The 11,049-nt window shown below is 43.8% G+C and overlaps 1 protein-coding gene across 1 annotated transcript; it reads left to right on the top strand.

The window, feature by feature from the left end:
* On the top strand, positions 1-11,049 carry LOC119385962 (uncharacterized). The gene is made up of 6 exons (XM_037653319.2): positions 1-622; positions 3,619-3,798; positions 4,254-4,420; positions 8,039-8,178; positions 9,607-9,748; positions 10,914-11,049. Exons 1-6 carry the CDS (start codon positions 590-592, stop codon positions 11,047-11,049), a joined length of 798 nt encoding a protein of 265 aa, XP_037509247.2. The 5' UTR covers positions 1-589.

Raw genomic sequence — 11,049 nt, 5'->3', positions numbered from 1 at the left:
GAGGCATGAGTGTAATGCCTGACATTTTACGCCCGCAGTGCAGGATTGGCCAGTACACGAGCCATTTTCTAAAGACGCATGGTTTTCGGTTCCGGGTTCCTGCTGTGGGCGCCTGGGAACAGCCGCAGACTGTGCTGGCAACCACGGGCTACTGTTTATGATGCTCGCCGCCCGTTCCCGTTGCTGCGACGATGTAACGAAACCGAAGGCATCGCTGTTCCTCGCAACAGTTGCAGCCTTTGCGGGAACTCTGTCCTCCTCGTTTGTGAGCGAGCGCTGTGACGGCGTCGTAAAAATTGCCCTTCGCTCGAAGATGGCGCCAGAGAATGCTTCTCCGTGTCTATTTAGGCTTCCCACATTAGCCGACGACGGACTATTTGAGGTGCAGTGGTAGGGCTGGCTTCCGTCGATTTTCGGCGCCTGTTGTGCTTTGCGGGTCCTTCGAGTCGTCAAACATCGGAGCCACCGGATCCGAAGAATGGCTCTGGAGAATTTTCGGACTCCCCCGGGACCCGCATAAATGAAAAGGCGGCGTTACTGGCTTTTGTCCAAACAGACTGCCCCCCCTCCCACCCCTTTGTCGTGAAAAATGCTTTCCACTCGCAATGGCTCTGATACCAAGGTAAGTGCCAAAACGTTTCGTTACGTGTCTAGTTGTAGACTCCCATGTGCACCGGCGCGTACGAAACCAATTCAGGCACGCTAGCTTCAAACGTCGATATCGTGTGCCCTTCAACGGTTGACGTTCCTTGGCGCAGTTCAGTGGCTTGCTTTCTTGCGATTTTGCTCGTAATGAACAGGTACTCTAACACCGAGAAAATCTTTCTTATTGACTGAGCAAAATGTTATGTGTGTAACCGGAAAGTATAGGCAGATTTTTTTTTTTTGTACCCATGATGGTTAATTTAGATATACATTGATTAAATTACTGCGTGCTCACTCTAGTATGTGCACTTTTAATGCTTGTTTATCCAATATTTACGCGCATACCGGTAATTACACTTGTATGAGCATATGTCCCACGACGCACAACTGCTATATCTCAAGTGCATACCACTGAAGTAACTCGAAAATAACGGAATGTCCGAGTGATTTTGAAAGGGAAAATTCAAAACAAAGAAAACTAGTGACGTCATTACGATATTTTTCTCGTGAGAATTAAGATAGGGAATGCTTAACACTTTCGTGACCGCGAAAAAGTCTGCTGTTTTGGGGTAGTCCAGGAAACATTTTTTTCCTGCCACAGAATTTAATTGATGCTAAAGTGTAGGGTATCAAATGATAGAGGAAGAATTGTTCTTTCCAACAGTGTTAATATGAAACAACAGATTTATTTTGAATATTATAAAAAAATTATTCAAACAAACTAAAATATAACAAGAAGAAAAAAAATTAATAAAACATCAATACTACTCCGCACAGTGTAAACATTAAAAAAAAAATCGAAATGTAAGTTTTGAATACAAGGCCCTAATAGAATGATATTGCAAATATAAGCCCTGTAAGTACAAAAGTTACATACATACAAAAATATAAGCGCTAGTGCCTATCATGCCACCGCACGAAGCAGTTTCTCGATGCTCTGAAGCAAAGGTTGGCTGCACATGTTTTGCATCAAACATTTCTTTTCCTGCTTAACTTTCTTTCCTAGTAGCAGTTCTGGTATTTTTCAATTTTTGTGGTTGGTGCTGGGGACCGTGAGGCGCCTTCCCGTGTATTCGTTGATATGAACAGTGTACCCAATTTCCAAATCTGCCAAAGCCAATAATTTGCATCCTCATTTGACCACTTTGTCCCTCATGTACTGCCGAATACCAGGCTGACCTTTTGATTTCACCATTTTCTCATCCACAGAAAGGTTCTGACGCGGTTGAAAAAATAGCGCGAATGAATCGTTCATGTGTTGCAGTAGAGAAGACACGCGGTGAAACTTCCCGTGGGATGCGATAATGGACTTCTCTAGATCAGAGACTCCCAAGAAGGCAAGCAACGGCTTGAACCTTTTCCAGGGCATCACTGATGGTGGAAGAAGGCCTGGAAATATGTGTTGTCTACTCCAATAGCAATGCAGGCGTAGGACTTGGACGATTCCTATGTACACCAGAAGTCTGACGAACTTGCGCATCTCCTCCTCAGTCACCTCCCTCCAGGATCCGCCCCTCTAACTGTGCGTTGGTTTTTAATATGCATCCATGCATACTTATTTGTGTGGTTGCATACCTCTCTGACAACTTCTGCAGTGAAAAACAGCATGAAGAAGCCGCTGTGTGGCGCTCCAGAGCGCTAGGTAGGTCCACTCCGAGCCATCTTCGCGGAGAAAACTCCGCTCTTTCTGTAGCCGGCGCCAAATGCTTCCACCCGAACAAAGCTGACACCTTGCAGATAAGAGCTGTGACCTTTGGTACGCACCGGTTATGTTTACATCAATGTGCGACAACACTGAAACATCCCAAAGGGAGAGCGAGACTTACCGGCACATACCCGCTGATGTTGTGGGGCTGTTTGAATAACTGTCGCCGTCCGTACTTAAGTCTGAAGAATTGAAGTCATCTTCCGAGTCTGTGCTACTACCATCATCCAGAAATTCCCACTCAGATTCGTCGGAGTCCATCGAAATTCACCATTTTCGTAGAGCACCCGCAAGCTATGTTGACGCCATAACCGAAACCACGAGCGCTCACCTCCCTGACATCGAAGGAGCTTTAAAAATCTCCCCGCGGCAGAAAAAAGAAAATCCGAAGTGGAACTGATGAAGTACTTCCTCTTTTACCATTTGGTGGGAGTGAGCTGTCCAGAAGCGCTCAGAGAGCGCCATAATTTGAACTTGCAGTCATTGTTAGCATACCAATGATGGGAATAGGCACGGTCACGAAAGTGTTAAAAAAAAAGCTGAGTTTTGATGTGTATCAATCTCACGAACATTAATGTGTGTGACCTATGTGTGGTGAAAAACTGATGAATATTGGTAGAGTAAAAAATACAAGTCCTCACAATTCTAGTGACTAGTTGGCAGATAATACCTGCAAATAATAATAATGAGTTCATGCTGCTTTCTTTTAATCAAAACTTGGCCCGTTCAGTGCATGTTAAAGAACACCATGTGGTCGAAATTTCCGCAGCGCTTCACTACAGCGTGCCTCAAAATCTTATCATGGTTTTGGCACGTGAGACCTCAGATGTTATTAAAACTCGGCCCATGCTGCTCGTTTTCTGCTAAGCAATAAAGGAGGTAACAGTGGGCCAGGAAATTGAAATGAAATGTCAATGATAAGGACTACAGTCGGCTTAATGGTTGGTGAGTCATGCAGTTCTGGGTCCCTTTCATAAAAACCAGATAAGCGGTTCATTGATGCTCTTCTTAACTGTGTCAGTATTAGTGTATGTTACCTAACGTATAATTTTAAACAATACCTCCAGAGATGAAGCCCCAATAGCAGCACTTACATGCTTGCCAGCTGGCAATGCACCACTACTTACTGCCCCAACTTTGTCAATGCAGCACTGATGTCGCCTTGCATTGCAAACCGTCATCTTGACATTGAGAGGATGTCCTTCTAACTGTGGGCAATCAGTAGGCACTGCCTGTGGTCATTATGTGATGTACTCCTGTGGGTGCAGGGTGCCATGAATCAGGAGCTGTCCATAGCACCCGTGTCTTGCCATCGCTGCTTCCTGGCCAAGTCTTCCAGGGACCACGTTGTTGTGGTGCCCTCTGGTGGAGCCAACCAGGAATACCATCGATTGATCCCTGCCCTTTTTCGGGATGTGTCTACCATTTCTACAAAGTCACTGCTCAAGGTAAATCCTTCCTGCTAGGCTCCAAGCCTCTTTCTTTCTCTCACATCACGTGATGAAAAGGAAGCTGCCATGACCTTGCAAAAGCTTGTAACATGCTTTGCATGTTGGTTGCCTAGAAAAAAGAATATGAAAGAAAGTGAGTAGTAACAACTCCTTACTCTGGGTGCCTATGCTGAAGCTCTAACTACAAATATGGAATTTTAATTTGCGTAATACTCTTCTGTCATGGTTCTGCAATATGTGTAATTGCCTTAAGCAGAATATGCTATTGATTTGGTTGGTGCATACTTTGCGGTGCTCATCAGTATTTCCTTCTTGTGCGAGTCTTGTTGCATCTCACTTTATTACCAAAGCACATACCCTCAGTGACCACCTGCTTTTATCACCCTTTCTCTTCCACTTCCCTTTTCCTGTTCTTCCTTCTCTCCTTTTCTCATGGTGAATACGATACTCAGCTTGTTCAAGAGCTGTCCAACTCACTGACGGAGCACAGCCTACTGATGCGCCTTGTGGGAACGCCCAAGGATGGCCTCCTTCACCGGAGCCGTATGTCTGCTCTGCAGTGCCGCTGCTGCCAGATGGCACACTGCCTGAAGGCACACTTTGTGGACATCTTCCGCGGGTGCGCTCATTCTTCCATTTCTCTTTCTCACTCCTCCATTATAACTAGGGCTCCGTGTTTTCGGATAAATCCGAAAAAGTCTGATAAACACTCGCTGGTAGAACTTTGGCAATTCTGATTTATCCGATAAACTCTGATTTTAAAAGGGCATTTTCAATGTTCAAAGGGCATCTTCAAAGCTGAGAATCATCAATTGAGAGGAGCGCACCTCCATCAATGGCAGAACTTCGTAAAGTAGGCTTGTGTTTATTACAACATGCTTTAAGGTTGTCACACGAACAAACATACCGTAGGTGTTTTGTGTTCAAGTATTTGTGCTTGTATGTATATGTGTTCGAGTGTTCAAACCTTCCAGACATCTAAAATACACTTAGTGTGTTCACATGTTTTTGTATTCAGATATAATTTCATCTAAGGTTTCTCTTAGATCTGTTATTACTATTATTATTCGTCTAAGAATAATGATAATAATAGGGCCTTTTATTTTTCATCAGGAAGGATGAAGGAGGCTGGGAGAGCTCCTCCCCCCGTCAAAAGCTTCGGCGAGTTTACAGAGGCACATCAACAGCTTATTAAAGGGACACTAAAGGACAATGAATTGGTTTAGATTGATAAAGTGTGCTCGGAGAACCTTGTGTGCCCCCCCCATAGGTTTATTATTAGAGGAGAAAACCAAGTTCAAAGTTTCATTTTTAAATTTCCGCCCTTTGTAATTCGTGACATAAAAGACTTCAAAGACATTTAACATATTTTGGCGCCACTGGCTCAACGAAATTTCCACACACTCGTTATGTCAAGTCTCTGGCCCCCTCAGAGGACAATGTACTTCGATTTAACCGATTAGGAACTACGTAGGGCCAAGCAGGCGCCGTCAAAAATATGTGATGTCACGGGAAATGGTGCGGGAATTCTAAGGTGGTGTCGCCACCTGTATTTTCTTTTTGCACGTTTTCTCGCTTATTAAACGTCTTCTCGCAGCAAGCGTGGTGTTTTTGGTATCGTGGACTACTTTACTAATGTGAGAAAAATCGTTTTATTCTTTAGTGTCCCTTTAAAGGGTAAATGAACAGGAAGTGAGGAAAAATGAAAGCATAGAGAAACAGGATTAGCAGCAACAATGCAACACATTTTAATCGGAAATAAAATTAATAAGAACACATTGTAACAACTTATAATACAATATTAAACACTGAATTTCAGAGAATTGGAGATTTATGAGAAATAAACTCCGATAAACCCGAATTTCCCGCCAAAAAATAAACTCCGAAAAAACACCCTCCAAATTTCAAGAAAAATAAACTCCAAAAACACGGAGCCCTAATTATAACATAGCTACTGCCCTTTTATTCATGTTTGTTGTTACCTGCTGCAAACGTCTCTTTCTGTCTTTGGAAAATGTTGCAGCACATAGGATTATTAGTTTTACCAATAAATCATTGATGGGGTGATGAGAATAAAGGTGACCATTCAGTTGACTAAGTTTCCATCCCTGACCCGCCACGGTGTTCTAGTGGTTGTGGTGCTCGACTGCTGACCCGAAGGTCGCGGGATTGAATCCCAGCCGCGGCGGCCGTATTTTTCGATGGAATCAAAAATGCTTGAGGCCTGTGTACTTAGATTTAGGTGCACGTTAAAGAACCCCAGGTGGTTGAAATTTTCGGAGCCCTCTACTATGGCATCCCTCATACCCAGCAATTATAAGCTCTCATCCCCTGTGTAGGTACAGTCACACTCAGTATGGCTTGCAACACGTGAGTGTGTGGCCTCACGAGCTCGAAGATTGTGCATGGCTTCAACTAGCCCTCATTTGTGCATCTGAAGGATATTTTATTATTTCGCATCATCCCCAAGTGAGAAAATAATGTTTAGTTGTGAAAGTAATGGCTACTGGAAGCCATAGGTAGTGTTGGAGCTCGTGAGGCCATGTGCTGCCGTGTTGCAACTCATATTTAGTGAAACAGTGCATAAAGCAGAGGCTGGGGGGGGGGGGGAAGAGAATACATGGTGCAAAAAGTAATTACAGTTGTTATTACTGCCCCCAAATTCAAATTACATAGGTATAAACGACACATTGTTTATAGTAATTACACATGACAATTTATTTTCAGAGCTCAATTCTTTCTTTTTTTTTTAATTGCAGTTTCATGTTATGGCTCTGTATTGAAAAAAAAAAAAACAATGCTTGACAACTGCGAAGTCTAACAAAATAGCCAGTACAATAGCACGAAATAGAGTAGGCCTGACTGGCTGAATTGTACCCAGGTATGATGACTCATGAATAAGGCTGCACATTAATACATGTCGAATGAATATTTGAGTGCAACTTTGTCAATGCCTTACATTAGTCCTTGCAGCATGTCATCTCATTCTCCTTTTCCCATCCTTTTGTTCCTATCTTCAACTTCTATTTCTGTTTATGCCTTCCTAAAGAGTATGTGGGTGCTGTGCCCTTTCGGAGGCATTTGTTGGCTTGCTCCCTCCTATTCCCCTTTCTGCCCTTTTGTGTATGTGTGTTTTCATATAAAATAATAATAGTAATAAATATAATAGAAATGTTTCTTGTCTTAGCTATATTGTGGACACTTTAATGACGAAGTGTGTTTTCATGGTATGTGAAACTCTTAGTGTGAATTTTCATGAAAATGAATGGATGTGAAAGCAAGGAGGTTGTTTGGCTGTTCAAATTTCATTTTTGGGACAGCACAAATCATCTGGTCCAATTTTCTGTTTGGTATAGGGTAGTCATCATAGGCATGCGCAGGGTTCCCCTTCTGGGGAGGTGAAGGTTCATCGCAGCCCCCCCCCCCCTAGGTGACTGAGGGGTGCCCCCCCTTTCCCCCCGTGGGCACGTCTATGGTAGTCATATTGTTTACTATAACAGACAAGGTAATTGTGGTCCTGTGTAATGCTTTCGTACGGGTCGAGCACGAGACTCATAAGCCTACGCTTGTGGGCATGGACCTTTCACAGAACGTTGGTGTGGACATGTGGGTGTCCAATGGACTCAGCTGTGGCTGTTAGGGATGATGCAAAACGATTAAACACCAATGCTTAGCACCTATATATCCTGAGAATCTAGCTGAGCACTGTTCGCTGATACCTCAAAGACATGCGCATGTGTAGTAAGCAGCACAGGTTCATCCAGTGGCCACTCAGATGTTCCCAACATTATCTACGTTCTACATGACTTCTCCACTGTTGTGTCACCTCTTCACAACGTTCTGAATTCTGGCACTCCCTTCGTGTGGTTTGTTTACTCCATCACTGCCTCTGAAAATTTAAATCATGTCCTCACCTCAAGCCCAATCCTTTGTCACTATCGATGAGACCACGCAGCCATCCTTTACATTGACACCTGTGGACACTGTATCAGTGCAGTTCTTCTACAACGCAATGGCACAGCTGGAGAACGAGTCATTGTGCACGCTATACATTGTGTACAATATATATATTATACAGAAATGAAAAGAGTGAGGTGCACCAAAACTGCTAACAATGTTACTGTTGTGTTCCCTAAGGTTTGCCGATCATGTACCCCTGATTTTGAAAGAGGTCCTCTACAGGGCAAGGTCGGCATGCTCATCTGTTTATTTTCATCTCTGTCTCATGGCCCTTCAGAATGGAGACCTTGTCGCAGCCTGACATTGTGGAGCTGGGCAAGTCTCTGCGCATCTACATGGCTTGCCTGCACTCCATGGAACAAGAGCTTCTCCAGACTGCCCACCTGTTCCAGCTGTTCCCTTTGCACCCCACCCCAGGTAAGTAAAGCGTGTTTCTCACCTGACTTGCTACCTTTCTAGGGAATAAAAAATTTAAATTCCAATGGCTGTTATGAAATGCCTACTGCTACACTCTGAAGCAATCACTTTTTGATGTACTACGCTGCATTATAAATTCATTGAAGGGTGTGGGGGTGCTTTCAACCACTGTAACGTCGGTTTTGCCTCATGGCGCATGTGCGTCCGACGAATTAGCCGGAGTTAGCAGGGTTAGTTTCGCCGCTGAGTGAGAGATGGTGCTGTGGTCATGTGGTGGCGCTGCTTGATGGGAAGAGAGGTTAAGCTGGCATTTGAGGAAAGGCACTTGCTCTCTTTTTGGGTTTGGCGCGACCGTGCATGGTCATCCCCTGCGGGAGGCCCGTGGGGACGATTCCGCGGCTCGGTCCCACGGGCTCCCGGGGTGAGTCGAACATCGGTGACGCCACATTCGTGGTACATTGCATGTGTTATGTTGTTTTGTGTGTGTTCTCTGTGTTTTGTATTGGCAATATATTGGATTATTTGGCACGTTACTAGTTGCTTATAAGATTCGGCTGGGGAGCTCGCCGTTGTAAAAACAGTTAATAAATGCCACGTGTTCGTTTGCGCAATGGTGTACTGTGTCCGTTTGTTCCAAGAGCGGCAAGTCTACCGAGATCCCACAAGGGAAAGGTAGTGTCTGATGTCAATGTAGCATGAAGCAAGCTCATGATTTTTTTCTTCATCCTTTTGGATTTCCGCAAGTTCATTTGGGCATTCAATGTCTACGCTCTCTCACTTGCATTTCCTTCGCTCTAATTGTGCATTCTGCTTAGCACCATGGCTAGCTGAGGTGATAGGGCAACCTCCCTACAACAATGGCAGTGCCAAGGTCAAACCAGAAGAGTTTTTATTTGTTCATGAAGCTTTTCTTCTGTGAAGGCAGTTACATTATTTTTGTAGCCTCACGCTACTTTCACGTAATTTTCCAATACTTCTAAACAGACAGCAATGTGAACAGTTGCCATCATAAGTCTCGTTCTAATTTTGTTGAAGCCGGCAAAAAATGGAAGCATTTCAAAGATGGTGCCCAAGTAAAAGAAGAGTCTCCACGGCTATGGCATCAGTCCAACGCTGAAGAAAAACAGCCCTGCTTTCTTATGGGCTTAAAGTGAGCTATGTTTGCTTTTCACAGGCTCAAAAGTGCAAAGTATTGAGGTGCAGTAGTGTGAATCTACCATAAATATGCTTGCCTTAGATTTTCATGGGGAGGTAGTGTGTGCAATAGCTTGCGAAGCTGTTGTAGAACATATAGGGGGAAATTGTCCGAGGGGCAGTACATAGTCAATAAAAGCATAATTCAAGGTGGTTGTCACATTGCTGATTATCACACTGCATGTGCTACTGATCCCCTAACATTCCTGGCACGGTTGCGCTTTCTCATTCCAGATGGTTCGGTGAAAGCTCAGTTCGTGCACACGGGGACCACTGGTGGCATGGAGCAGATGTTCAGCGCTGTCTGCGAGTCCCTGATGTTGTCCACGGCTGACAAGTACCGACAAGAACGAGATAGCTGGAAGCAGCTGGCAAAGTGAGCACTGAATTGAGTGTGTTTATCATTTGTTGAGATGGCAAACGCGTGAGGGGGAGACAGAAAATTAGGTGGGTAGATGAGATTAAGAAGTTTGCAGGTATAACGTGGCAGCAGAAAGCACAGGACCGGGTTGATTGGCGGAACATGGGAGAGGCCTTTGCCCTGCAGTGGGCGTAGACAGGCTGATGATGATGATGATCATCATTTGTTGAACTGTAGTGTGCACTGTAGTACGCACTGTGAACTGTAGTGTAATAAATGACAGTGTTAACAAACAAATGCTGGTTTAATGCCGGTGTGCTTTGTTTTTCTGTGCACACTGCAATTGCAAAACGAACTATTACCAGTGCCCCCAACTTTTACTTCTATTGCAGTTGTGTTCATCATTAGTATTGCATTCAGTTCGTATTGAGTGGCTTACTTTATTGGAGAAAACTTTTTACTGTGTACAGTTAAAAAAGCCAGAGTCAAAACTGTAAGGTTCATTAACTGGAAAGACACTAATAGCACATGTTTAGGGGCTAGTTGGTGCATTCTTTCAGAAAGGAAGGATTGAGGAGAAAACACAGCACATAGACAGAGACGACGACACCTGTGAAAACTTGCAACTGTTTTATTCACATCTTAGACGAGTGAATATATAGTAGGACACAGAGAAGGCAGAAACCAGAAAGGGGGTACCCCACATGCGCAGAGCAAACTGCAAAAAAGAAACAGGCGATTAAAACCTGTAGTTTAGCACATTGCATGTAAAAACTCGCATTCACTTTGATAAATAGCAATCGAGGGGGTGCTTATACAGTCACTACCGCTTCTATCAATATGTCATTATCAGTATATCAGTACCTTCTTTCTGATGTTCCTTTCTGATAGAAAGACACCCTGTAATAAGTGCGCTGTGGTAGCCTGGTTCGGTCATATATCCTAGCAGAATGCATTAACAGTAGAAATGACGTGCATTCATTAGGTTGCATGATGCGACAAGGAACAGTGCTTGTCCGAAGGATTGTAATTAGTTCCATGAATGTCTCTTCCTTAACTTTCTAACCTTTACACCACTATCACAGCTGATGCTTTCTCTTATTTGTCTGCACTGGAGAGGCTTTCTCTGGTTACATTATATCATGTACCTTTGACAAAATTTTTACGTTCTTGTACCCAGGCTTACTATGGACATACGTGCACTCAGTGATTCATTGCATACGGATGCGGTTTTAGGATCCATGGTTGACTACGTCATCTTTAATCCAGGTGCGTCATGTTTTTCTCATGTAACCTTTCAATTCTTTATTTTATGA

The sequence above is a fragment of the Rhipicephalus sanguineus genome, chromosome 3, assembly GCF_013339695.2.
Source record: "Rhipicephalus sanguineus isolate Rsan-2018 chromosome 3, BIME_Rsan_1.4, whole genome shotgun sequence".
NCBI classification, from domain to species: domain Eukaryota; kingdom Metazoa; phylum Arthropoda; class Arachnida; order Ixodida; family Ixodidae; genus Rhipicephalus; species Rhipicephalus sanguineus.
This window is presented reverse-complemented; position numbering and strand designations above follow the sequence as displayed.

What these genes read in the sequence shown, in the direction of transcription:
- LOC119385962 (XM_037653319.2), top strand. Translation starts at nt 590, where the DNA reads ATGCTTTCCACTCGCAATGGCTCTGATACCAAG. An exon ending in GCAATGGCTCTGATACCAAG is followed by an intron (nt 623 to 3,618) that starts GTAAGTGCCAAA and finishes CTGTGGGTGCAG; the next exon opens with GGTGCCATGAATCAGGAGCT. An exon ending in AGCTGGAAGCAGCTGGCAAA is followed by an intron (nt 9,749 to 10,913) that starts GTGAGCACTGAA and finishes TCTTGTACCCAG; the next exon opens with GCTTACTATGGACATACGTG.